At 41.6% G+C, this 27,518-nt stretch overlaps 1 protein-coding gene across 1 annotated transcript in view; it reads right to left on the bottom strand.

Annotated features, from left to right (window-relative positions):
* Positions 1-6,387: 6,387 nt before the first annotated feature.
* adgrb2 (adhesion G protein-coupled receptor B2) overlaps positions 6,388-27,518 on the bottom strand; it is a 196,341-nt gene continuing 175,210 nt past the window's right edge. The window contains exons 32-35 of the mRNA XM_026347650.2: positions 25,544-25,579; positions 23,196-23,309; positions 11,674-11,727; positions 6,388-9,656 (exon numbers count right to left, since the gene is read on the bottom strand). Coding sequence (XP_026203435.1) covers positions 9,480-9,656; positions 11,674-11,727; positions 23,196-23,309; positions 25,544-25,579 — 381 coding nt within the window. The 3' untranslated portion in view covers positions 6,388-9,479. The remainder of the gene's footprint in view (positions 9,657-11,673; positions 11,728-23,195; positions 23,310-25,543; positions 25,580-27,518) is intronic.

Below are 27,518 nucleotides of genomic sequence, written 5' to 3'. Positions count from 1 at the left end.
GCAGCTTCCCCATAACAACCTTAAAAGTCAAGATACATTTGGGAATTGTGTTTGTCAGCTTGTTGTGTCCTGGAGAAATTAATTACTGCTGCTTTGAAGGATAATTCCAGTTTCTTTCGACCTAGTGTGTAGGTGGCACTGTGGGTTTGTGCAAACCTTTTCATCACCTTCTACTGCAGAACTTTTGGGGTGTAAATGAGGACTCACACAAAATAAAGTGTATTGGCACAATGAATCCAACCCCCTACAGCTTTCCAAATAAATATGTTTTTCTTACATGAATTCACATTTGTGAGTGTAATGAAACGGAGGTGAATTATATTAATTTACAGGGATCTGCTGTATATCTGTGGAAACTTGCTGAACTACTCTTTCAGATTTCTGTAGTCCCGGCTGTCCATTGTAGCATGCTCCTGACATTAATGAATGACTGCAGTGTAGGACTGGATCACTCGTGTCACCTGCAAATGTCAGGAGTATAACAGATGGGTCTTCTGAGGTGCAGTGAGTGGTGAGAGCACACATACCTGAGGGGTGCCATGCTGACTGCCTGGGCGTGTGATGTCTCACAGGTGTGTCAGCAAAAGTCTTTTATAACTACTTCATGACCACAGACATCAGGGTGACAGGTCTGGAGTCACTGGAGGGTTTCTTGGGGACTGGCGCTATTGTGGAGTACTTGAAGCAGGGGGAGGGGGGAACGGGACTTCTTTTTCATGCAATTTTAGAGATCTGCTGAAGGTCTGAGTAAAGATGGTGGCCAGCAGGTCAGCACAGACTTACAGACAGGGAAGGGACACACTGTCTGGGCCACATGTCCACCTGATGTTCAGATGCGGGGGATCTGTGATCAAACACATTCTTGTTGCCAGGCTGTTGATGAATCTACATGATGTCTGGAGATCAGGTGGCTTTCCTGCAGCCTGTGACGTCCTTCTGGCCTCTTTACACTAGCGTGGTGTTTGTTTCAGCTATTTTGAGCTTTTCAGGGAAGCTTCTTCATGCTATTCGGATCTCACCTGGTGTGCATTTATTTCTGGCCTGCTTGTACAGATCCTGCCCCGCTGCTGTAGGCCTCCAGCTTTGCCTGATAGAACTGCCAGAGTTTAGCTTAGAACCTGGGGGGGGGGGTCTGATGTCAGTAGTGACAAACAAAAAAAATGATGTGAGATGTCACAGTGTTGGTGACTTGATTCAAGCACCTCTGTAGCTGCATCCTTATGATTTTCCTAACTCCAACCAGTGCAATCAAAGCAGGCCAGTGAACAGAGATACAAGACAACAAAAAGCTAAAAATGAAGATATCTCTGGTTCAACATCTGCTTAGTTTTGAAATATATATTTCCATACTGACAGCAATAAAATGAATGAAAAGGTACTTTGATGAATGTATTTATAAAAACATTACAGGCCAATTAGCCTGCAACATGATCAGTGTGGCTACTTGAACTGACAAACAGTGCAAAATGTGTAATCCAGTAATCCATTTGCGCTGTGTGGTCATTTTTATTCTACAACATACTGTGACTGTGTAATATAAATATTCCTCTGTCCCTCTTTCATTGCAATTATTTGAACTTAACAAGACTGTGCTTTTCTTAACTTTTTAAAGATTAATGAGGGTCTTGGAACACGTTTCTTTTGGTGAGGGATCTAATAAGAACAGACCCTGTTAATTAATCACATTAATCACTTCTGTATAAATGAATGTCCGTACAGGTGCTGTATTTTTTTTTTTTTCTTCCACTTCTCTTTGTCTTGCAGGAGTTGGATGATTGGGTAAAAAGATATATTTCCAGTTCTGTTCGTTTTAATAACATTTCACGGAATTACTAAAGAAGGTTGCACGTTGTTCTGGGGGGATGTTCAGTTCCACTTTTAACTACAGACTTTGTTCAGATAGTGTTAATGTTTTTCTTTGACAACATATAGTGATTCATCTGGTATACATAGGGGATTGGGAAAGAGGAATGAGTGTTGTCTCTTAATGGCACTGTGAACATGGAAATATTACACAAATATGTGCCTACATGTAATTATATGTACTATACAGTTACACTTTTATTACAAAACTATACACCATTAATTTAGTGTAAAAACACAATGAGTTTTAGGCTGTAATCTACAGAGAAATCTATGCCTGAACAACTGTGGGCTGGCTTGACTTGGCACAGAGAGGCTCTCTAAGCGGGATCAAATAATATTTCCACTCTCTCAGGTGTGAGACGGGGTCCCTGAACGCATCCTGCTTTTATGTCAGGCCACTCTCTGCAAGGCTTTGAGCCTCGACTCTTATCTAGGGCAAAAGAGAGATGAAAAGACGGCGACGTGAGATTGAGCTATGCAACGTATTCAGCTGTATGATGCTGAAAGTTTTTATGTGGTATACTTTACTTCCTAATAGCTTTGTTTGAAGATTAGGAAGAGGACCATATGTTGAGTTGCACACAAATGCATGCATGGTCCTGCAGATAGGCCATATTTGTACAAGCCTGCTCTCACCCCCATAATGATGCTATTCTTATTAGCAGGACAGTACAGGTTTCTTCTGGACATTTGAGTGTTTCATGTGTAAATATATTGTTCCAGTCTCCATGCTGGGCTAGGTTAAACATGTCCGACATGACTACAGTTGATAATGCACAAATAGGACTTTTTCAGCTTGCCCTCTAAAAGATAGCAAACTAGCTTATGTTAGGAGCATCTATGAGCTACGAGCCACTCTTTGGTTCTCAGTCCAGCTCAAATTAGTGTCAGGAAACCACAGCCAGCGCATTACCCACCTCCAAATACACACAGCTAAAAGAATAGCTAAAGTGCAGGTGGGAGGCGTGGAGGTGGTCACCCTCATTTGGACTCCTCACTGCTGACCGCTATTGGACAGTTGCAGTTCAAGAGGGCGACTTGGCTGTCTCATTACCCCTGCAACAAGACGAGTACGAAGGCACATCACGACTCCTCACCTCCCTGTCAGCATATCTCCTACACTCTGTCTTCTGACAAACAGCCTGGAGGGTTAAAGCCGCCTGCGCAGCTTTATGTTGTGAGCCCCCCCCCCCCAACCATCCACCACCACCTTCCGGTAAGACATGAGCGGTATAAGTCGATGTTTAACATCCAGCAAGACCCAGGCGTTGCATTTCTAGGTCTCTCGGCATGTGAGAGAGGCTGTGGTGGATTGCATTAGCCTAAGCCTACCACTACATTATGCCAGTGTTTCGAGAAGCCCTTGGCAGTGTGGAGAGGCAATTCATACTGACTAAATGTAGGTTGCCACGATATGTGAAGAGTGCTTTGTGGAGAGAGCTTGGTGGAACCAAAAGAAGCGTCAATGAGTCCTTTACATCAGCACTGAATAAATCACCCTCAAAGTGTCAAAGACCACTTGTGTTTTATCCCAGCCTGTATGATGGGGACGGAGACACTCAATGGATTAGCTGGGCCAGGATTTGGATGACAAACAGCAAGGGCATTTCACATGGACAGCCATCTAACGGCATTGTGGAAGGAGAGTCTCAAAGGAGCAGTGTGCCTCTTCCACCAGCGCCAAAAAAATCTGGGGCCAGAACTGAAATATTGGCACTTGCAAAGCATTCAGGGATCTGATCCATAACAGCACAGATGAGAATAAGCTGTTTGGTTAAACATCAGAAAAAGCGAGTGCTTGTGGCTTTGTCCAAAAGAGCTATTAACTACTTTAACTTGGTTTAGATGTTTTGGATGGCTCTGGTCACTGTGACCCTGTACGTTGAAAGTATCCGCAAGAATTAGGCTACTTCACAGAACTATTTTTATTGTCAAATTTGTACCTTCATCTGTCCACTACGGCCTTGTCCACACAATCCTACCTTCTAATCTGTCATTCCGCTCCTTTCTCTGTGTCTCCTCACAGCAGCATGCCACCGGAGCCCGTGGGACAAAACCATCTGCAACGGTGAGACATGCTACAACCATTAGAGCAATGGATTTCTACTGTTCTCTGTCTCAAGACTAAAACTCCATTGGTACATTTGATCATTACGTACCTTGCACACGTTCACCTTTTTGCAGTACCAATGCGAGACATGTTGTTTCACTCACAGGTTGCTGCACACAGTATTCCCGACGTATCTCACACTGTCCCTTTTCCCACATTCCATCCTTGTGTTTGTTTCACTTTGCTTGTCACTCTTTGTCCTTCTGCCTTTGCTCTCACTTGAGATTCGTTTGCAGCCTGAGGCTACTTTTCATGTATAAGTTGTTGTATTTTCTACTCAAAAAGAGCAGAAATGTCTTCTGCTGCCATGTTCCATGCAGGGTTCTCAACCATTAACCACTGGTTTCAAGTGCCTTTAGTCCAGAACAGTCCACATTGTAAATTTACAGCAGTAGGTATATTTCCAAAGCCCAAATTCCATAACAGTCATTTTATACGTCCATTCTGCTCCTCTGAATCAGAAACAATGTTCCATTGACTTCCTTATTTGCATACGCCTTACTGAGGTTCTACTAGCATCAAAAAAACTCAACACTGTTTGTCCACTCTACTTTGGTCATTATGCTGAATTTAACAAGACCACAGTTAAATCTGGAAAGGTTCTGATTACCTGCACAGTTATAGTTTAAATTTATGGTGCATCTCTTTCTCCAGGCATGGATCAAAGACTATTGACAGTATGGGGGACTACTAGATAAAGTTATATTTGTCTGGAAGCTGGACTTCCCTAACCCTAAGCATCTTTGTCTTAAGGTCCATCAGCATCCACATAATCTCAACTACTTCTGCTAGTCTGCAATCTTTATCTGCAACCACATTCTCTTATCATCCTATATCCATGCACAGAATAAACCAAACGCTCATAAAAACATTGCTCCAAAGTGCTAGTGGTGATCAGACCTTTTGTTTTTAACAAATTTACCTTATTACATATGATATTATATACATCATTAAGACTACTGTTATTACTATATTGTTGAAATACAAACTAAAAACTCAGTACACTTATATATATCTGTATGTGATCATGGACAAATTCATTGCGTATCATATGCCAGTTACATATGTAGGTGTTAATATCATAGTAAATACAGTAGTGTAACCCACGGTGGTTTGTTTATTAAGGACGTGACGTCACAGCACTGGCAGTCCTTAAGTGCAGCGATCCCTTGGAATAGAAGGACAAAGCACCACAGTAATAACTGATGGTTACAGACGTTTCAGGCACAACCTGAAAAAACAAAACACTCTTTTAGATTATCGGTGTGAATTTGAATTGACTGTATACACTAATCCTTGTTTCTAATGTGTCCCTAATCAAAACTCACAGTGGAACTCTTTGCATTGCTCTTTTGTTGGACTGAGCTACATTAAACTTTCAAGGCTTGTTGTTCAGAGCACTTAAAACACGTTAATCTCCCAGTGCTGTCAGGAACACGCGATAGCGTGTCCTGTCTCTTATTGTGAATATCAAGCAAAAGGCAGCACTGACAGGGAGGCTCCTGGTGGACACAGCCTTAGTCAAGTTGAAATGTGTTATATCTTCTTCCAACTCATATCTGTCCACTCTTCTTTGTCTCTCTGAGTTATTTGTCAGCAGGGTTTCCCTTTAGGTCACCACTAGCGACATACCAGTGCCACAACTTAATTACCCACAAACCTCTGGGAAGAATAACCAAGAGGCACTCTATTCATGCTGACTCTACTGCCGGAAGTAACGTGAAAGCTCCTTCCTTGCTTTCACTTTGTCTCCGCACGTTTTGTCCTCCGGTCGGACTTCTCTTATTTTCTTCCTTCTCTGACCTCTCACTCCCTTGAGAAAGTTCCAGTTGGTGGCCTTTCTCCAGGGTGACTGATGGCAGCTCCACGGGCAGAATCATCCACACTTAATTACCCGCCAGCCCCTAGGAAGGCAAGTGCAGAGTGAGTGAGGCATGCGTTGTAACATCCAATCTTGTTGCCTCATTCCAGCATCACTGGCTGGACTATTAAAACACATCTATTGTCACTATTTTCATGTTACATAACAAAATCTTTTTTTTTTTTTTCTTTTTTGCAAAATCTACTTGAAGAGGATTGTTATTTGCATAAATATTGCTCAAAGTTTTTATACATTTTAATGAAATAATCACTTTGACGTGACATTTCCCCTTTGGTTATTCCAATGCAACATAACTAGAAACCCAAAGAAGTGTTCCTCTTACATTTTCAGACAGACAAGCAGGGGCGCTGATTGGTCACAGTTAAGCTTCAATGCTTCTGGGGTAAGGGAGTTCGTCATGCCCAACACCCAGAGTGATATTACGAAAACATGGGATTGTGAGTACACTGCAAAATCGAGAAGGAGCCGAGTCGCTCTTGTCCACAGACGCCCTTGAAGCAGCACATATGCACGTATGAGACCACGCAGATCAATTTGAAAATTTATTTTCATATAAAAACACACTATGAAAACATTAGAGGGCTACTTTGTACAATCTTATGTATAAAAAGAACAAAAATGAGGGAGAAAAGGAACAGGAGGGTTCTTTCAGTATTAAATCAACTGGAATGTTGGATGGTTGAAGCGGTTGGTTAACATCTGCGCATCAGAAGCTGAAGGGAGGAGGTGAAGGTGAGCATAGACGGTTTTTGAGCTGGCTTTCACATAAAGTTAAGATGCTTGTCTGTGATCCGTATTTTTTATTTTTTAAACGGGCAGTCTTCAAGCACGAAAAGGAAACAAGACGACTACAGCGACGTAGTCTTGCGTATCACACCAGAGTTTATAACGGAAAAAAGCTGTAGGATGATCCTTAGTTGTGGTGGCACATTCAAGTAATCATAATAGTCAAACATCTCCATCGCAGTCAAACAGAATCTCGCTTACCGTTCTTGAACATGAAAACCAAACATCCAGCCCTCATTGAGCCTGTGTTCATGCGCAATGAGAAACAGAAAAGTACAAAAAAAAAAAAAAAAACACACAGTCACATTTCTTTCTATCTTTCTGCAAATCCCATTTATAGTTACCATGGGAACAAGGCTTTGTGGAGAAGTCATCTGGAGTGTTCTTTGAAAAATGTTCAGTTTTATAAATTAAAATGAACTAATTTGTCTGTGTAAAGGTCAAATCTGTTTCACCTGAGACTGATGGTTTCTTCTGCTGTGGAACAACAGCCATGGACTGAGACCACGCAGCCCGCAGAGCGCTGCTTCGCTCCCGCTTGGACGCGCCGTACAGTTGGTCTGGATCCTGAGCCTCACAGAAGGAAGGTCAGGTGAATGTGACCTTAACTCGGTAACTCGAGGCCCAGCTAATGCTGTAGGTTTGCCTATCAGCTGATTAGCTTGAAAGGTTGGAAGGGTCGCACTCTTGTCTCGCCATCTGCGCTGCGCTGCTACTACCACCACATTAGGGATCTTTAAACAGATGGTTTGAGGGCTACATCGGAAAATGTCAGGACAATTCGCCATCCCTGGATAATTACTGTTTTGAGCACTCCCCCTTCTTAATCTGCATCTCTGCCTGCCTCTAGCTTCTAGCTTTTATATTTTTGGATCTCTTTTTTTTTTCCTTGGCTACCGCTTTCTCTCCCATATTTCTTCCCTCCTAAATTGTCTCTCATCTCTTTCTCCAGACTGTTAGATTAATGGAAGCTGCTTTGAACACCGACAGAAGCGTTATCGAACCATCTATTGAATTCATCCTGCACTCTTGACACTTCCTCTCTATCTGGGTGAGGAAAACTGACGTGCTAATGTAGCAACAGCAGGAAACTGGTCGTCCTCTTGTAGCAACTGAGGCATGGGTGCAGAATATCAAGCGGGAAGCATCACCGCTGGCCTTTTTTTGTTGTTGTTGTTGTTGTTGTTGTTGTTTGTTTGCTATTTCCTCTCTGGTTTGTCACCTTCTAGTTTCTGCAACCGCTTCTCTGTTTTTGTATTGTGCTCCCACTTTCTACAGCTGCTGTGCTAACAAGTGTGGGATACAATCAAAGAATGATATATCTGACCTCACTGCTAATTTTAAGATTTCATGCTCCCTGGCGGCATGACGCCAGCAAGGAGGGAAGCGCCACATAGAACAAGAAACAAGACAAAAGCAAATGGGGTCATGTTTGGTTTTGAGTTCTAGTCAAAAGAAGAAAATCCGTCTCAGGTGATGTCTAATTTGGCGTATTATTGGATAGGTCACGTGACCCTAAAAGTATTTCATCATCAAGTAACCCGATCAATACAAGCGGCAGAAGCGTATGTTTTTGAGGAATGAGGGATGCTAAAAAGCACTAGCAGAGTCCATTTGGGCTGAAATGACAGAGATTTTCCTCACTTTCTGGCATTACTGCGAATGGATTCAGATGCTGCAATCTCTAAAGGCTTTTTATCTCAGAGCGGAGGGGGAACAAAAGGAGGAGGCGCAATCTCTGCGTGACGATCGCCATCCCTCTGCTTCCCTCGCGAGTGGATAACATGCGGCACACATTACCTCAGCGAAGCGAAAGCAAGCTCACATTTATGTGCTGTGCGTGTCCTAAATCATTTGTTCAAAGTTCTGCATGGGTTAATTCTCACAGGAAATGACACAAAGGAAAAAAAAATATAATGAAAAAGAAACAAAAAACAGCATGCACAAACCCAAACAATCAATTCTTCTTGGCCATAGAGCACAACTCAGTTGGTGGTTATTTGTTTCATTAAAAGTTTCAAACCATAGGGGTGGACTTTTTGTTTTTACTAAATCATAGAAAATATCACAAAAAAAAAAAAGAGGAGGAGGCGGCGGCGGAGGGGAATATTGATAATGTTGACACAGAGGACGTGACGGATGGATGGGATCTCGGAACTGGAACCTGAAAAAGCAAAGAGGATGGCACATATCAATGAGCAGCTCTTTCCCCACCCCCGTCCATCCAAATGATGAAAAGAAAAAGAAAAAAAGACTAAGAGATTGGATGTTTTCGTCATCCATTAGAAGGGCAAAGGAAATAAATGAAAGCAGGGTGCCTAGGGGGGCTACCAGTGTGAGAAACCTCAGTGAGATTATTTTCCCCTTGCTATAAAAAGAACTCAATGGTGTAGAAATATTCTTCTTCTTTTTTTTTTTTTAACCCCCCTAAATCATCAAACAATTGAAAGACATTTTCTTTTTTTTTTCTCCAGAATAAAATCAAGACATTTTTTTCTCAGAAATAAGTTTTTCATAGTTTTTTTTTTTTCATTTCAAAGTTCATTTTAAAAACTTTCTTCAGCCACAGACGTGTCAAGCCCCTGTTCTTTCTTTTCAATAGTCTTTGCGAAAATATAGAGTAGAACAGTCTTCTTTCCATGTCTGTCCACTGTAGCGGTAAACAAATACAGTGCGGGATCCGAAAGAGCACATTGCAGGAGACTGGGAAGGGGGTGCCGAAAAAAAAAAAAAATTAATTATGTATAGCTTTTCAGAAGTTCATTATCGCTGTGTGCATCTGGATCTGGGCATGAGCGTGTGTTTTCAAGTGAGTGTGTATATGTCTGCCTATCTTCACACTTCAGTCTGGAAGTCTCCCTCGGATGAGTCGGGTGTGTTAGCGGAGGAGGAGTCCCAGTTCTTATTGTGCAGCTCCATTCGGTCCTTCTGCTCCCCAGGCACAATGGACAGCTCGGGGGTCATGGTTTTGAAGCTGTCCCAGGAGGTCTGGTCCTCTGGGGTCGACTTGTCCTGATGGGAAAAGTGGACAAGGAAAGGAGCCATTTAAGGAAAAGCCAGGCGCAGTGGAAGGTTTCACAGGGAGTAAAGGAAAGTTCTGGTTTCAACAACCTGGGTCTTATTTGATAGTTTTTCAACTAGAAAAAATAAAAGTGAATAGTTAACTTGTTACCCAAACTGTCTATTTTATGCATCCATCAAAGTTTAGGATTTCCTGAAAGGCCAGAATACAAACCAGACAAAGTATGAAGGGCCTCAAAGGTCATAGACGTTATGTGGATCAAATACTTGGTAAATCGCCCTTGGACACTTAGCAGCCATGACGCCCTGCTTTACACGCAGTTTTCCTGCACAGTGATGGATGATAGACATCTGAGTGCACTCACCTTCAATTTTATTCCCGGATATAGTGAATTAGATAATCTCATTAAAGTCTCTGATCATCTGCTTGGACATCTTACTTGCCATGACAGACAGTTGGAGACAGGTCGCTCCCAAATCTCAGCTCGATTCTTTTAGGTTAGTGCGGTTTTATCAGGACGGACAGAAACGCCGGCAAATGCTACGAAATAAGATCCAAGCTGTGATAACCTGTCATTTTTCTTTGAAAGCAGCATCGGAGAAAACTATTTGTTTGGCCAGTTTTGACTTGTGTACAGATTTGGAGATGGATGCATTAACATGTGCACTCAGAGAGTGTGAATGTGACTTTGCAACATCAACACTTCACTCACCAGTCAGTGCCATTTCTTAGAAGTTATTTAACCTCAAAAATACTCCAAAGCTGCACCATACATACCTGCTATACAAAGAACCTTTCCACCTTGATGGCAAAAAAAGCTCTAATAAATAAGAACATCTTCCCTACTTGAGCTCCCACCTCTCCCAATCAGTAACTTTTCAAAGTGCCTGATAAAAGAATGACACCCTCTAGGTCTGGATGAGCGCTGCATACGGTCCACAGATGTGCCCACCATGCATGTAAAATACATGTTGAGGGATTAAAAGTGGAATTAGAGCTAGTATTATGCATCAGATACGGGCTATTATTCAAATCAGACTCGTTATATCATGGAGATAATTTTCACAGATATGGCGCTGGGGAAAGACATGAGGGATCACCAGCCCGGACGACTCTTGCTGGAGCAAGACATACAAAGACAATTCAAAATAAATAAATAAATAAATAAAAATGACACAGACTACTTGGCGGCGTGTTTCTACAGACATGATGGACCCAGCTGCAGCAGAGCTTTTTGGACCTCGCGGAGCTGAATATTCATACTCTAAATGAACATTCAGAAGGTGAAGACTGAATATTCATCACAATTTCCAGCAGACTTTTCAGGACAACACATCCTAAGACGAGCTCTTTGTAAAGCCATTTTGAGAGTGCCTACCCCAACATCTGCACCTGTTTGTACATACTGTATGAAACCCGTGGAATTTAGAGCACACTCCTGCATCTGATTTCACGTCTATAGATAGTTTCTCCTTGTTTTCTCTACAGTCTCAACCTCCCTTCATTGCAGCAGCTCTTCTCCTCTGAAGTACTCACATGTAATTCACTTTAAGCTATTCACACCCTCAATCCCTGTCTGTCTTTCTCTCTCTTTTTTTTTTTTTTTTCTCTCTTGCACACGCAACTCACTGATCTTCAGTAGCACAGCACCTCCCTCCTCTGTTGCCATGTGATGATTGTCGCTGGAGCGCTAGGGGGCAATATCTGCCTGATTATCATTCACCCTGCGTCACAGCCTGGCAGTTGGTAAAATGAATACAAAAGGCATAATCTAGGAGCCAATTTGCATGCTAAATGCTGGCGAAGGAACATTTTGTAATGCAGGAGTGTGGGTAATGCTGCAGTTAAGCCCAACTTTATCCCTGGGAGAGTAGGCTAACGCGATTGTGCAGCTACCCTGTGTGTACCCATTCCCTTTTTGCCATTCCTTTCAGCCTCCGCTCCCTTCCTTGCCCCCAAAGCCCCATCTCATCCCTCACTCTCTCTGCCAGAAACCCCTCTACTTACACTCGACGAGTTCCTTTCACCTCCGGCAGACGAAATGCTCCATCGCTTTTCCCTCTGTGGTGATGAAATGGGAGGGAGAAGAGACAAGAAGGGGGTGATGAGAGAGAGAGAGAGAGACAGAGAGAGAGAGAGAGAGAGAGAGGGGAGAAGACAGAGAAGAGAGAAGAAGAGGAGGAATCACAGTCACTGACAACTCTGCCCCGAAACAATAACATTGTTCCCACACCTTCAGAAAGGTGAACAGGCAGTTGTTGCTTTGTGCCTACACTTTACCCCTTCTCTCGCTCTCTCTCTCTCTTTCTCTCTATCTCACAAAGCCTCCATCTCTTGAATCCTCCTCACCAGCTCTCTCACGAGACAAAATAACACATGTACACACTCACAACGTGCACACACAAAGAGAAACAGGGCAGACAGTGATCTAACGCCCGCGGTTAGACACTCATGATCGAACTGTGTTGGAACAAGCTGTTGTTTTACAGTCTTTCTCAATTGCTGAGACACACGTATTGAAACTGGGACCCACTTGAACCTCATCATCGCCTTCTTAGCACAAAAAGTCGTCTCTTGCAAATGCACTTTTCTATTGATTTCACACATTTTTAAACAAGGTTCAGGAAAATATGTATTCATGGCTGATGGGAAGTACTTGCATAATGCTGAATCTCCTTTGCACCTGTAAGCAACACACATTTTAATCAACAAGTCTCCATCCAGCTATAAAAGATACCACTTGTGTTGCTATTTGCAAACATGGATCAATTGGACTCAAAGTGATCTTCTCAGTATTTCAGTCCTTTTTTCTAATAAATATTCCCAGGAATATTCTTTGGTTTTATTGTTTATTTGTCAGTATTTCTACAGTCATCATTTCAGTGTTCGGCTTTTCTGACTTTAACCAATGTAGGCAAAAAAAAAGAAATGTGATGCAATACAATACAATAAACATTCTCTGTGTGTTTTTCTGATTGTTTGTTACTTTTTCATTGAAGACAGAAAACAGTAAAAATACTCGATGTCCAAATTTGCCTAGACTACATGCTTTTTGTAGGTCTTGTATGGCGGCAACAGTTCATGGGCACAGAGAAATCAACCTGAACACCGGAATTCAATACAAAGACTGAAGAAATCTTTCTTTGAAAATCTCCTTTTATAGTATTTTAACAGGCCTCTTCTCATCTGAAAAAGGGCAGGTGCAGAGTGAAGCAGGGTTTGTTAGCTTACCTTGGGAGGAAAGAATACTATTCATGTTAAGGACTGTCTGCTTCACCTTTCCCTCATGCTATACCTAACTATATAACCTATGCCCCACTTAAGGTTGAGGTGGTTTATATATTGTCTTGCCAATTGTGTAATGCCTGTAAGAATGAATTAGTTTGGCCACAAATTGAGTTGTTTGAGTGCAAATGTTTCTTTTGTTGCATGTTTTTAATGTCTGATGGTGTTGCTGCTGACAAAACAGTCACCTTCTGTTATTGAAAATGAGAAATCAGAGTGGACCGAAGTGTTCAAGCAAATGAGAAAAACTGTAACATCCAGACCTGTCAAAGCTTACAGGTAAATTGGGGAATCAAGGACAGTGCAGGTGAAAGATCGTATATGCTAGCCATTAAAAGCAACTACAACTACTACAGAAAGGATAAAAGAAAGGACGACGTGTGGGCGTAAAGAAATCCGATTCTTATGAAGCCGTAACAGTGAATCCACTGTGCAATGCTAGCAGCTTTGGAGCTCATGTTTTCTAAATAATGTTGAACAGGGATAACTAATCTGGTTGTTAGTGCATGGAAATGCCTTCCACACTATCTGCATTATTGATTTTTTTACTGTATGTGTTAACACACTACATAAAATAGTCAACGCTAGGCTATAAAGTGGACATTGCTGACTCTGTATGTTCCGCCTCTGGTTCAAACACATAAACCTTACTCCCTCTGCTGTATCTCTTCAATGTTATCTACTGATTTTCTTTCTTTATCTTTTTTTTTTTTTTTTTTTTTATGTTCCTGTCTGTTTTGTGCTTACAGCAGCTTCTGTACGGTAGGTCTGTTTTTTATTCACAGCATGTACTGCTGCTCTGAAGTAACAGGTGTTTTCCTATTGGGCATATCACGTTGGGTTGGTGATGAGTCCAGCAACACTAGTGCCAAAAACACAAAGTATGTACTACTACTGTTTGTTATTGAAGTTCCCTTGGAAGTTGTATTGACTGGCCAGCAGCGCAATACAGCTGTGTGTGTCTAAGGTTGTTAAAGCCACATAGACTCACATCATTTTTACTTTCTGAATGCCAGTCTGCCTCATCCCGTCTGTGCCCAAATTGATTCCCTAGAGTGACTTCAACAACTTGGCTGATATTAACTGCAATGACTGGAGCTTTTTGTTTTGGCTAAAAGTTTTTGAGGTTAACATAATGTCAGTTATAAGGTTTTAGTCCGTCTTTTGTCTCTTATACAAAAAAAAAATTGTATAGGAGCTGTTTTATGGCCATGATGGAAATAAAGTCAAATAAAGCACAAACGCGAAAAGCTTTACTTAAGCATTGAGAACTTTTCAATGCACTGCTGTACAATAACCTTCTTTTTAAGAGTAAAACAGCAGCAGGCCAACAGTTATGAAAAGTAAATTTATCATACAGTGCTGTAGATGTGGATATGTAATGTTGACTTCCCCTCAGATATCTTTTGTGTTGTTATCAAACGCACAGAGTACGTCCCAGGATTAATGTTAGTAGTCAACCAACTCAAGCTTCCCCTGCATGTTCACTGAAGAAGCATCCCTGTATTAATGTTATCTGTCAATTGAGCTTCTTCTCTAAAGCTAAACCCAGTGAACAGTATTTCAGTCCAAATGTGGGTGAATACAGCTGAATCACTTTTCCCACTACCCTCACAACAGTTACCTCATACAATGGTAACTATAGCTGATAAGATAAAAAAGAGACTAAAATATCTTTGACAAAAACTTTTTGACTAAGACGAGACTAACAAGGCTTTTGTTTTAAGCCTAATCGCCCCAACACTAGACATTTCGTGCATCTACACTACATTTTGACAAACCAAAGTGACATAACAGTTTGCAGGGATTCAGTGGGAAAGTACAAACTAAAAAAAAAAGTGCTGCTACACATGTAAAGCCATCCCAAGAAGTCTCTGCTATAGAGTTGGTGGAAGCCCACTCTCTGCCACTCAGTGTCCCCCTCATTTGGACCATGGAATGGAAGTCGTGTCTGGATGTGGGTGAGCAATGTAGCAGGCTGTCTTTGGGAGATGATGGGGGAGGACAGGTGGTTGCGGGTAAGCGTGTTAACTTTACCTTTGTTGACTTGGGTGCCCATGGTTCTGTTGACTGTCTGGCTACATTCAAACTGGGACATGACAACAAGCATGCAACACAAGGCCCAGTCAGTCAACAAAGGACATAAAACAGAAACGAAACAAAAAAAAAAAAGCAAAGAACAAAAATCAATAAAATGTAGCAGTAAGGTAAAGAAGAAAGATAAACTAAGTGTGAGGCTCACATAGAACAAAGTTAAATCACATTTATGCATGAAGAAAATGAAAGTAACATCAAACAATGCAGGAGCAGATTGAGTGGATACCAGAACATGGCAGTGGTGTTACAGCTGTGGGCTGTCAGTCATTCAGAACAGGACTATTTCAAGGTTTCAATGTGTGTTTAGTTCACTATGTCATCAATATTGCTGATTCAGTGCCGGCATAACTTATTAGCGATCACGAAAATGGACTGAGTGGGCATAGCAGTCTTTAGCATCATTTACCTCTTAACTGGGAGAGAATCTGTGTCACAAGTAATAAGGGCCTTCAAAGGAGCCATATCTAGAGAATGTAGGGCAAATAAATTCCATTAGTGCAACACACTGCAAACAAACGAGCAATCAGACACACAGGCTCGCTTCACAGCTGTCTGGGCTTGTGCAGTGCTGTACAATGCAATGCAAGGCCTGTATTCCTATAGTGAAAACAGTTTCAGCTAGCGATTTGGCCCTTTTCACCTCCCTTTAATTGGCCCAAGGACACTAAATGAGCTAAATTAGTATTGTGGCTCTTGGTGCACAAAGCCTGTATTAGGCTTGTTCCGGCTGGGCTAACCGTCCCCTCATTAGGAGCCACTGATAGAGCCAGTATGTTAAAGCTACACTCCACCAGTCTTCAGTTTTCATGGGCAATTTGTGTGGAAGGATGAAAACAGTAGATGAGTTTATACTCAGCACGTAGAAGGGGGCAAGGAAATAATTAAAAACAAGCTAATGAGAGAAATTAATTATTCAATTAATGCCTCAAACGTGCCACGAGGGCTGAGCTTGAAGGGAGAAACGGGTAAATGAGGAAGACAGCAAGAGAGAAAATGTCAAGCCGTGAGGACGAATAGAAGGGTGGATGAGATATGAAGAGGAAGAAGAGGGGAGGACTTGCTTTATTGCTGGAATGTGAAATTGAAGCCCCTTAGCTTAATGCCAGCAAATTGACTATCAAGACCTACAGGGTTTGCAAGCGCCGGCAAATTGCCCTCACTGAATCAACAAAAATTGAGTCTTTGTCATTTAAAATTATACATCTTCACTTTACACGAGACATCCTCAAAGCGTACACGTCACCTTCGCTAAATATCCCTGCAGTGGCTTGAAAACATTGCTGGAATATCAATAAGAGTCATTAATGTTAAGCGTGTATGCATAAAAAGAGAACCCCAGGTTAGACTTTTCTTTTATGGGACAGGCTAATGGAAGAATCCGCGCAGACTATTCTACGATGTATTTCTAGTGTAATAGACTTGGGTTTCATTATAGAATTCACACCCAAGTCCACATACTGCAAATACGTCTTTCATAGCTGAAAATGTATCGCCATCCCTGCTCTGATCTAGCATGAGTGAAATCACAACAAAACAGAATGCTTGTTTCCTTTGTCTTTTTCTCCTACCCACTGCGTTCGGCACAACTCCTCATGTCTATCTGGAGAGGGGAAGCCAAGCACGCTTCATTTAATCAAGAACACAGCAGACGATGGGATGGAAATATATCCCATTTGAGAGCTAAAAAATGCATCAGCCAGGCCATTATGCAGTGAAAACTCTCGCTCACATAGACACACACCTTCTAGTTCGCACACACAGAGAGAGAGAGGCACGACACTGCATCGTTGGGCACTGCATGCAAATTTGTGTTATGACCTTCTTAACCCTGTGGAGAGGATAGAAAATGACAGGCTTGTGCCACAGTGACTGAGGCCAAGAAGCTGTTCTAAATCTAAACATTAGCACTGCACTGCTAAACATACTGCACTGCATCCACGCTGCCTTTCGGTAACCCCACTGACTCCATTTGTATCATGTCTCCATTATGGAAGACAATGGAAATGGATTCCATGCCCCTGCCAGACCATCCAATGTACTTAAAACACAGTATGTTTTGAGTTTGTGTCTGTCATTAGCATTAATGTGCAGCCCACTTTCTCTCCACTTGAGTGGAGTATAATACAAGTGCTACCACAACAGATAGGCTATTATTCTCTTAAGGGGGCTGACAACTGTGTATATATAATAAAACACTTGATTTAAGGTCAGCCACTGTCATTGTCATGTAAACAATGCAAAAATAACAGCTAAGAAGCAAACATCCACTCGCGGTGACCTCTAACTATTGCAGCATGCAAACGAGCTGTTATGCATCTTTTCACATTTTAAATTTGAACGGATGTCTGAAACCAGTAGGAGAACCGCAACTGACCTTTGCCAGCCCTAGTTTATCGTTTGGTCATTTTGCCGAATAGAATTTAAAGGTTGCGTATATGTTAATCAAAAATAGCAACATAATATGCAGCAGAGGGCAACATGAGCATTTATTTTCAGACTGCAGAAATAGCAACGTTTACATTTAGTCATTTGGCAGACTTACAAGGTACAGGGCAACTTACAAGGTACAGGGCAGGGTAAGCGTAAGGAGGTCTTGCCTAAGGACCACAACTGAAGGTGGACCACAGTTGGGATTTGAACCCTGCACGGAGGGCAGCAATGTTATCTCTACACTATCCAGCTGCTAAAGAAGCTAAAAACAGACAAGGTGATTTTCGACATCGAGGTTAATAGTAATTCTGGTGATACAGTGCCGGCCTCCGCCATCTTTCAGGTCATGTCTTTTCTCTTCATTTTCATCTATTAACAGCAACACTGAGTCATCACTGAACAGCCTCCAGCTAAATATAGGGATTAAGAATGACTGAGCAACATGGAGTTAACAAGAATGTGAGGGGGCAGTGTGCAGAGAGGAGGAAAGAAACAAGAAAGAAAAGAAAAGCATGAAGTCGAGAGATGCTATGGAGTGTGCATTTTATCTAGGATGTCACATGTAATGCCCAAGACCACTTTAAGCCCACGGCACATAGAAAATTGGATAAGATGTCAAAGTAGAAAAAAAAAGGTGCCCATGCCTGTATGTGTGGGACAGTTTCTGATATCCACTCATCTCCTCAACACAGCCAACAGAGAGATCCTACCTTTCCAGAGAAGCAAAAATTAATCAAGTCTCTTTTGATTCTATAAGCCTTGTGATATTTTGTAGAGTCATCAGAACTCATAGTGCATCGTGTTTGGCCCCTTTTTAGTGCCAGTGAGATAGTTTATGGGCAGAATATCTCGGGTTTATGAGGTGATTAGAAATTGGTTTGGTTGGGTCATTGTCTTTATGAACTGATTATTGCCACAAGGTTTACCTCAGCACTGAAATAGACGCTCCAGCGATGATTACAACACACAAAAAAACTCAAAACAGCAAAACAACATCCACAACAATAACAAATTTAAATCCAGTCTTGCATCAGACCACCTTACAAATCCATGTCTTTGATCACACCGTTTCCATATTGTATGTATTTGCTATGAATTTGTAGTAGTGAATGAAGCAAGGGGGATTAGCATTAGTTGTGTCAATGCTAAAGCACAAAGGGGGATAAGCTGTGATACACTGAACTTTTACACCACCACACCACTAAGATCTCATATTAAAACTCATCAAATACAATCACAGCACACAGTGCTGACATGTAGTGGATGAGCCACTATGGAGTAAACTTACAGTTTGACACTGACAGCCTTAGAATAATACTTTTTTGTGTCACATGTACACTAGAAGCCAATGATGGACTGAAATATTAGAGTCTGAGTTGACTGTTTGCTAAACCCCACATCCCTCCCTGACTTCAGAATTAGACAGTTCCTCATTTCTAGGTTGACCGTCATCTCTGACATGGCTGCAATTACTTTACTAATCAAGCTTTTAATCAGTCTTTAACATCACGTTATATATTTTTTTTCCAGAAGCATGTTCCACTGTTAAGCCCACAGTAAAAGACAGAGGACAAACCTGGGTAATGTTGGGTTGCTGAACCCACACAATGGGATATACTAACTGGTAGGTTTGGCAATTGAAGTGAAATTGGCTAATGTAATAATCCCAATTTACAATTACTGCTGTTAATTACTTATGTAGGTTGGTAATTATAAGCTCCTTGATCTTGGAATCACTAATGCTTGTAACTAATGCTGCACATTAGGTATCCAGACATTTAATGATTGTAGCTTCCATTACAGAAGATCCATACATCACCTGACCCAGTCCTTATACTTGCGTGAGTATTGCTCTTACTACGGTCCAGTTACTGATTCTATGTGTGGAGAAAATCAAAGGTCTGCTTTGGCAACTTGTAGCCAACTTGAAGTTGTGGCTGCAAAGCTATGATAGGATGGTTATTAACTAGAGAAGGGGGTTTAACCAGCAGTCAGTTACATGTGACATGTCAGTTACATGTTGAGTACAAAGAAACACACAAAACGTACAGTGGCAAACTATGAGATACACACAGTGACACGTAGTGACGTTAATGGCCTACTTTAGAATGAGTTAGAGGGGCTCTACTGCACGAGGTTTATGTGGGGTTTAGCATGTCTTACGTTGACTTTCTTTGTAAACGAGGGACGCTCTGCGAACTAGCGATGGCTCATTGTTGTGCCTCGGTGGTGGGGGAGGGGGGACCTGTGGTGGACGAACACCAGCCGTGGTTGTTAGTAGGGGTCAAATGGGATTCGGGTGGAAATACTGTTGAGGCACTTTTAAAGAGAAAGAGGCCTGCAAAGGTTTGGGGGGAGTTTTTGTGACGTCATTGTTTCAGGTAGATGAGTCAACATTAGGCATAAAACAAGCAGTGAGATGTTTTCTTTCCTCTTTCTTCTTCATCATTAAAAGGTGAGTTGCTCCTTATTGACTAAGCAGAGAGTGAATGTTAACTTCCACGGTACTTTTCGTGTCCATTGGTAAAAAGATATCCTGGTGCAAACATAAGTGCCGTTACATTTGCTATTAAATTACAGCACTCGTGTAGTATATGTGAAAATCGCTGTCAGTGTCTGTCAGATGACATAGGAAGGAGGTTATTAAAGTTATTATGAAACGATTATATCATTATTTATGCAGCAATTGTCACCTAAACACAGTTTGTGTGCTTCAAACGGAGGGAGTGCAACACACCGATCTCAAACGAATATGCACACACAAACAAGAAGGAACAAGTGGACACTCACGTCCACAAACACACACACACACACACACACACAAAGGCATGCGGACACACATGTAGGCACTCTAATATGCAAGTGTACGGACACACGCGCGCGCACACACACATTCACCCACACACCCTTCTCATCTCCATAATTACTGTATAGTCAGCATGTCTGTGTCTGGGGGGGTGACTCTCAAAGTGAGATGTTGACAACAGCGGAGCTGAACTCAAGCTGGGTCCTGTCAAAGGCCTGACATTGATAGCATTATCTGTGTAATTATTCACAGTTAAGTGAACTGCCTACTTACTTTTAACATAATGGATTCGGTTGAGTAAGCCCCATCTATGCTGCCCTCTCATTCCATAACTTATATGACGTCATTAACCTAGGGAAATATGCTTTCTAGTTTGTCTAATTAGTCTAGAAAACATTCTATATATTGTTTGTTGTTGGCTTTTCATTTCTTTTTACATTTGTACATAATCTCAAATCACACCTGAGCTCCCTCTAGAGCACATTAGCATGCTGAAGTGCAACTGTTAAGAACAGCATTCTCATATATGGCTAATGCCTTTCCAAGCAGCCTGCCATTTTTCTTCCCTTCCATAAAATTCATGCTTGGCATTAATGAACAGGGAGTCGGCCAGTGCTTCTGAAAATCTTGATTAAGACGCTGAGCAAATGAGGAATGAAGGGGAAAGCAGTGCGTCTGGCACTGAGATATGGCACAATGTTACCATGTGTGCAAGTGTATGTACAGTACAATAAGCGTGTGCCTACACGACACGGGGAATATGAAAGGTGTCATGCTGGCCTCTGTTGCTCTACTGGCGGTGTAAATTAGATGTGAACCAGCATGTTGCCGATGCCAGGGAAAAGTACACCTATCGAGGCTGACTAACTCATCCTGGCTTCATGCACTGGAGCTTCGCACATGAAGGTAGTGCAGGCATGTGCGCATGTGTTTAAATCTTAATGAAACTGGCCCTCTGAAGGTCAGTGCAGAGCAAGCAGGGACTCGTTCGTCTGCTGCTAATGGCGTTTTAATGATTCAAAGATGCTTCTGTGTCTCATGCGTACAGGTGCCCATCCAAGCACCCCACTGACACACAAAAACACTACCTAACCACCCACACAAATACAAAAGAAAAAAAAAAAGTCATATACAGCACATAAATCCTTATCAGGATGACATTTCCATTCTTCTTGGGAACATATGATAGAAGAGTGTGTGTGTCATTCAGTCATGTCATTGAAAGCAAATTTTGATGAGAGTCCCACTTCTTCTGGTCGATACCAGTACAGGGGGAAGTTCAGGCTTGTTCTTCCTCACTGTCCCTACCATGGTGAGCTTTCTTTTTAGCAGCTCTTGACCAAGAGCATATGATGTGAAGAACTTGTCACATGTTATATTATGCCCTTGGAGATCGGTTTTCATGTCCAGCACAACACGCATGCCCTTGTTTTTTTCTGCCTTTCCCGAAACTTCTTGTAGCCTCATTGTTTGAGTGATACACTCCTGCTAAAATCAACAGACCTGTGTATGCTTGGAGGTCAACCAGGTCCATTTCCCTCCAGGTATCCCTAAACACATGGTTCCCCTTCAGGTTAGTTTTCTCTAGTATAATTCCCTCAATGCACAATGGTAAAAAGAGTTGGAAGCAGGACTTGATGTCATCCACACGAGATGTCTCATAACGTGTTGGCCCTAGCATCATATTTATGATGTTTTCCACTCTTTACTTCCTCTGTCCTGAGGGGATGAAGACCAGAGCAAGTGTCCACTCTTGGACTGGAACCTCAGGTGCCTGTTCTTCAGGTGCCTCTCCCTCTCCATCTGTTGACTGGTCAGTCTCGTCATAATCTGGATCAAAATCTGTGTTGTCTTCCACTTAAGAGACATCCTCCTCTATCTCTGGTTTAATTTCAGTGCCCTCTTTATCATGTCCAAAAACCTGGACCAGAACTTCTTTGTCAGAGAACCACTTGGTCAATCACCTACTTATTGGGTTCAGACTGAAAGGAGTACAAGGCAAACATCAATCTATATATACGGGGTCTGTGTGAAGATGATACATTGATTAGTCTGGAAGTTGCATTTCCTATGGCGGTCACTTTTGACCGGGAACACCACAGGTGTAACAAGGTTGATTAAAACACTCAAATTTCAATGAAAGAGTAAACAGACATATCAAGCAGTCTGACATGCATGGACAAAGCATTTGTGCATTTAGTTTTTTTTCTGCAGTGCATTATTGTGCGGTGTGAAAAAAGTTTCACAGGTCTTAAATTGCAGAATTTGATTTTTGATTAACAAGCTCTAGTGGATTATCCCTCAGCTAACAGTTCATTTTGACAGGTAATTAATATGATACCGGCCATAAGTGGGAATTAATTAAGTTCTGGCCAATTACACCAGGTGAAAAAAGGGACTTAGATTTTGAAAGCTAAAACGGAATGTGCCTCTAAAGTTGTATTTATGAGGTAGTTATTGTTTGATACATACAAGAGTGTACTCTAAGAGAATTAATAAAATAGCATTGAAAATATATCCACAATTCACTTTAGATTCAAGTTCTCTCGTTATATCAAACTGTGTTCTACGGCAGCAAATCAGATGAAAAAGACACAGTGAATGCTCTCAAAAGGGCCTCGTGTTTGTAAATGACTGGTAGCTTCACTCAGACGTTTTATGACTTTAATAGTCTGAAAGCTACATTTACAAGGGAATCCAATGTCACTACAGTGCTCAGTCAGTGCTGACCATTTTCTGTGACGCATACAGTATTACTGCAATTTGGAGCTGCGCAGAAATCAGTGTTTTTCTTTCCAATGTCAATTCTTTAAGTAACGAGTGGGGTTTTAGGATAGTGACAAAGTGTGAAGGGGAGTGGAGGTGCGTGGGTACAGCGGGTTCCCATCCCACTTTTGGACAATGGTCTTACCTTGAATGTGGACATGGCTGGGTCCCTGCTATACCTGTCTATGGTGTGGAACTTGGACGAGTGGTTGAGCTCATGGTACAGCTCAGAATGTCTTTTGCGAGTGTGCATCACTTTCTGGAAGGGAAGAAAGGAAGGGACAGCAAAAATGAACCAAATAGAAACAAAAAAAGCAAAAGGAAGGGGGGCCGGTATAGGAGCAGGCAGCGGAATGGGAATAGGTATAAAGGCTGACAGACTGCAGTGATGCCAGCTATGAAAAGGCATTTGAGAGGCGCGGACAGACCGACTGATTGCTGGCTCATGCTCATACATCATCCAGTCCCTCAATCTTTACGAATTTGGCAACCGTGGGGACTGTAGAGGAGTCCTTTAACAGAAAATTTGGAGAAGAAGACCAACAAAACTGGCATTGTTACAGACTGCTGCCTGCTAGCTGGGGGTCCTGTTAACTCAGGATTTTGTCTAACTCATTCAATGTCTAGCTGATGGGCTGGAATTTAACTCTTGCCCTAGTGAAAGGGTATTTGACAAAAAACTGCCTTCCCTGTGTTGTGAATGTGTCCGTCTAGGAGGCAGCTAAATCCAGATCTTTAATTCTCTGACAGCAAACTGCATTTGTCAGTGCCACCGCTGTTGTCTCCCTGTGCTAATGGGCAGTGCTGGAGCTGCTCGGCAGTAGCTAATCGTCAGAGCAGCTTGCGAGGTTGAAAGTGACACAGGGGCAAGGTGCCAGCACTCACACCCGCACATGTACCGGCCAGGGCTGGCGCTTAGCACTGGCTCCAATTACTTCAGAGTGGGCACTCACATCTCTGCTCAGCAATAAAGGTCCTACGACCTCCTTCCTGTGACTTTTTGCTACTCTGTATTTTGCCTCCTATTTTAATCTTTGATATATCCTTGTCAGGGTCATACTGTTTTCAAAAAATATCAAATTTAAAATGACTAAACCATGACCTCCAGTAGGCAACTGGTATAATCTCCAAGTGTTAAGGGGCACTCCAACAATTTTGCAGATATTGTTATTATTGTTATAATTAGAGTTATTTTATTTTATTAATTTTAATACATTTTACTGATCCCCATGGGAAACTATTACTAAGGTTCAGTTCATTTATCATAAATTATGGCATTTAAAAGAGATTTTACAGCATTTACAGTGAGAGGGATGGGAGGTTAATGAAAGATGCCATTGACCTGCATTATGAGACTGGTGTTTTTGATGTTTTTAGAAACATATTAGGAGCTGATGTTCAGGCTGAGTCAAGCAGATGTACAGATTTAGGCTGCTTTTGAAATGCATTTATTGCACTTTAAGTGCAACACTAAATCACTGAAGTCCCCCTTTAGGTACTCTGAAAGAAATATTATTTCCCCTAAAGAACTATATTCTAAATAATTTTAAAACTGTTCATAACAATTTAAGTTAATATCAGGAAACTCAGTAAAAAACAGCTGAAAATGGGTTTACCTTCCATTAAGAAATGGAAGTGTGCACTTCCCTATTTTAGTGGTTCTTCTTGTCAATCTCTTTCTTGAAGGTCAACAGTCAATTGATTGATGAGAAAAGAGTTGATCTCCAGATGAGTCAAACTCTTTGTTCATGCAACGGCCACTAATGACTCACCAGTAAATTTACCAGATAAGTTAAATGATCAGCAACAGTGACTGTTAGTAGCTTCACCACACATTCCTTTCATGTAAATTGTGCTACAAGGTGAATGTCCAGTCTTTACAGTCAGAATGAAACTGAATTGTCACAAAAAGACCAGCAATGAAGTGGTATATATATATATATATATTTATATGTGTGAAAGAATGCTTGATAGAGACTGGAGATTCACAGGACACTCAGGTCAATCGAACACAAACATACTCACACACTGCCAACCCATGTTGTTCCAACAGATATAACCAGCTGATACAGGCGCATACGTGTATATCCAGAACTGACTTACTGGTATTCATTCAGACACAGAAAAAGCAGTCTACTTTGCTGTTTCTTCAACCAGGATTCCCACAGTGACATGACATCATTTGGTTGAATTGGACATGTCTGTGGGAAGTTTTTGTTTGCACAGTGCTATTAATTGACATGTGAATTCATTCAGTAGGACAAATGTTAGGTATGTCTTTACGTCCTTAAGGTTTAAGACCATTGTTGGAGAAACAGCATACTATGTAGGTAGGTCTAAAAACAGTTCAAAAGTTCAAATGCAAGGAAGACAGAGGTGTGAAGGGAGGGGTTTGGCAATGCTCTTTGATCCTCAGTGCGTTACTCAAATCCTGGCAAAAGCACAAGAAAGCAGAAACAAGCTGATGACAGCGGATGAGGTCTGAGATCTTACCTCGAAGTCCAGCTCAGAGTACCGTACTCTTTTCCTCTGGAAGAGGATGGGGGCAGGGGGAGAGAAGAAAGCATCAATGACCAGCCCTTGACCACTATTAAACTTAAGGCCTCTCTAACTCAAATCTCTCTGTGGATCTCTCAGAGTCTTTGCTAAATAACAAGAGGAGGGCTAATAGGCACTGGCTGCCCAACACAATACAGATATTCTTACAAATGTCAAAGCAAAATGTAAATTGTTCCGTCTATTTCAATATAATGAGATTAGTGAAGTGGAATAACCCAGAATTAGAATGAAATAATAATTTCTCGCCTCACATACTCCCAAATATAATCATTACAACCCCAGCATAAATCATCCTCTTCACTATTTTCAGAGTATTTGTTGGAGACGTTCCGATTAAAAGAGCTGCAACAAACACAAGAGAAACGGTTTTCATCCCCTAATCTTGTTTGGACCCCACTGCTCTCCTCTTAAGTGCCTCTGTAGCTATAGTGAATTGCACACAAGTCACCAATTTAACAGCTGCAGACATTTCCAAATCATCTGGCCCTGACATTGAATTGCATTACATTCCATCTCTGACTTCCTATCTGGCTGTCGCTGTCTGCCAGATTTGCATTTGGCAGGGAGAGGAGCTGCTCTCCACAGTTAGTTAAAAGCTGTATTCATTCTTTGGAAGGGCAGAGTTGCTGATCTGATGCTACAGCAGCCAAGGTTTTAAAAAGTAAAGACATGCGAACAGAGAGTTAAGTTTCCCTCTCAGGTGTCCTATTCACTTTGTGAATTCAACTTTTTAATGCCTATAAAACACAGTGCAGTAACCATTCTCCTATAGATTCCTCTATTGCTCCTACAGAGGAATCCTTACCTTAAACAGAGAAATTCCATGATTGAGTTTGCTTAATGTGGTGGACATGCAACATGCATATACTGTACATGTGCAGTATATTGCATGTTTTGGTGGGGACACACATACAGCAGTCATTAGCTCAGTCTTTTGCTCCTGTGATGCACTGTTATGTTGGTCCTAAAGTAATAACCAAACACAGTTACCATAGATTTTTTTTCCATTTCTTTGCATGTATTCTAAGTTGTAAATTATATGATAACCCTAACTCAACAGTTCCTAGAAAGAAGATACTAATTATTACTTCAATGCTCCCTTCAACTGGTTCATATAGTGTGCTGATAGGATAATATGCCCTGTGAACCTTTTTCATGCTTTGATGAGATCATTTGAAGTTAAAATTTACAAGCCTGTAACTGAAAATCAACAGTGAAATGAGCACTGTGAGTACATTTGCGTGAGCCCTCCATTATGTGTCCACATGCTTGAATTGGGGAGTGTAACACTGATGGTGATTTAATCTTAAGAGGCACGCTCTGATATCCATCTCCAAATCAAGCACATTCAAACAGGGTGAAATTATAGCAGTAAATTACATGCCGCATGTTTTTCTGCAGTTTTTTTTATTTTTTCATTCATAGGTGTGTTTGTAGCTCCTGTGACATGATTTTTTATGAGTTTTAATGACTTGTCCTTAACGTCCTCAGCTCTAAATGAAGCATCTGCACTTTTCAGTGAAAGTGTCATTTCCATCTCTTTAATCAACCTTGTGTGAGTCAGCAAGATGCCATTGGGGGAAGATCCAAAGTGTCTGAGTGCGTTTATGTGACCATGTTATCGTGCATTTTGTGTTGATGCGTGTGTAAAATTAAGGTGCGCAGAGAGACGTTCGTCAGGGGTATTTCCTGTGATATTGTCTGTCTCAGTCCATCTGCTGTGCTACCTTTGTACTATTATTATATACAGTGGCAAGAAAAAGTATGTGAACCTTTTTGGAATTGCATGGTTTTCTGCTATAATTTGTCATAAAATGTGATCTGATCTTCATGGACTTGCTTTGGTCCATTAAGGGGTCATTGTACTGTAGCATCGCCCAACTTCTACAGAGTTTCAGCTGACATACAG

This window comes from Anabas testudineus, chromosome 11 (genome assembly GCF_900324465.2).
Source record: "Anabas testudineus chromosome 11, fAnaTes1.2, whole genome shotgun sequence".
In the NCBI taxonomy this organism is placed as follows: Eukaryota; Metazoa; Chordata; class Actinopteri; order Anabantiformes; family Anabantidae; genus Anabas; species Anabas testudineus.
Note: the sequence above shows the minus strand (reverse complement) of the source record. Positions and strands in the feature narration are given on the sequence as shown.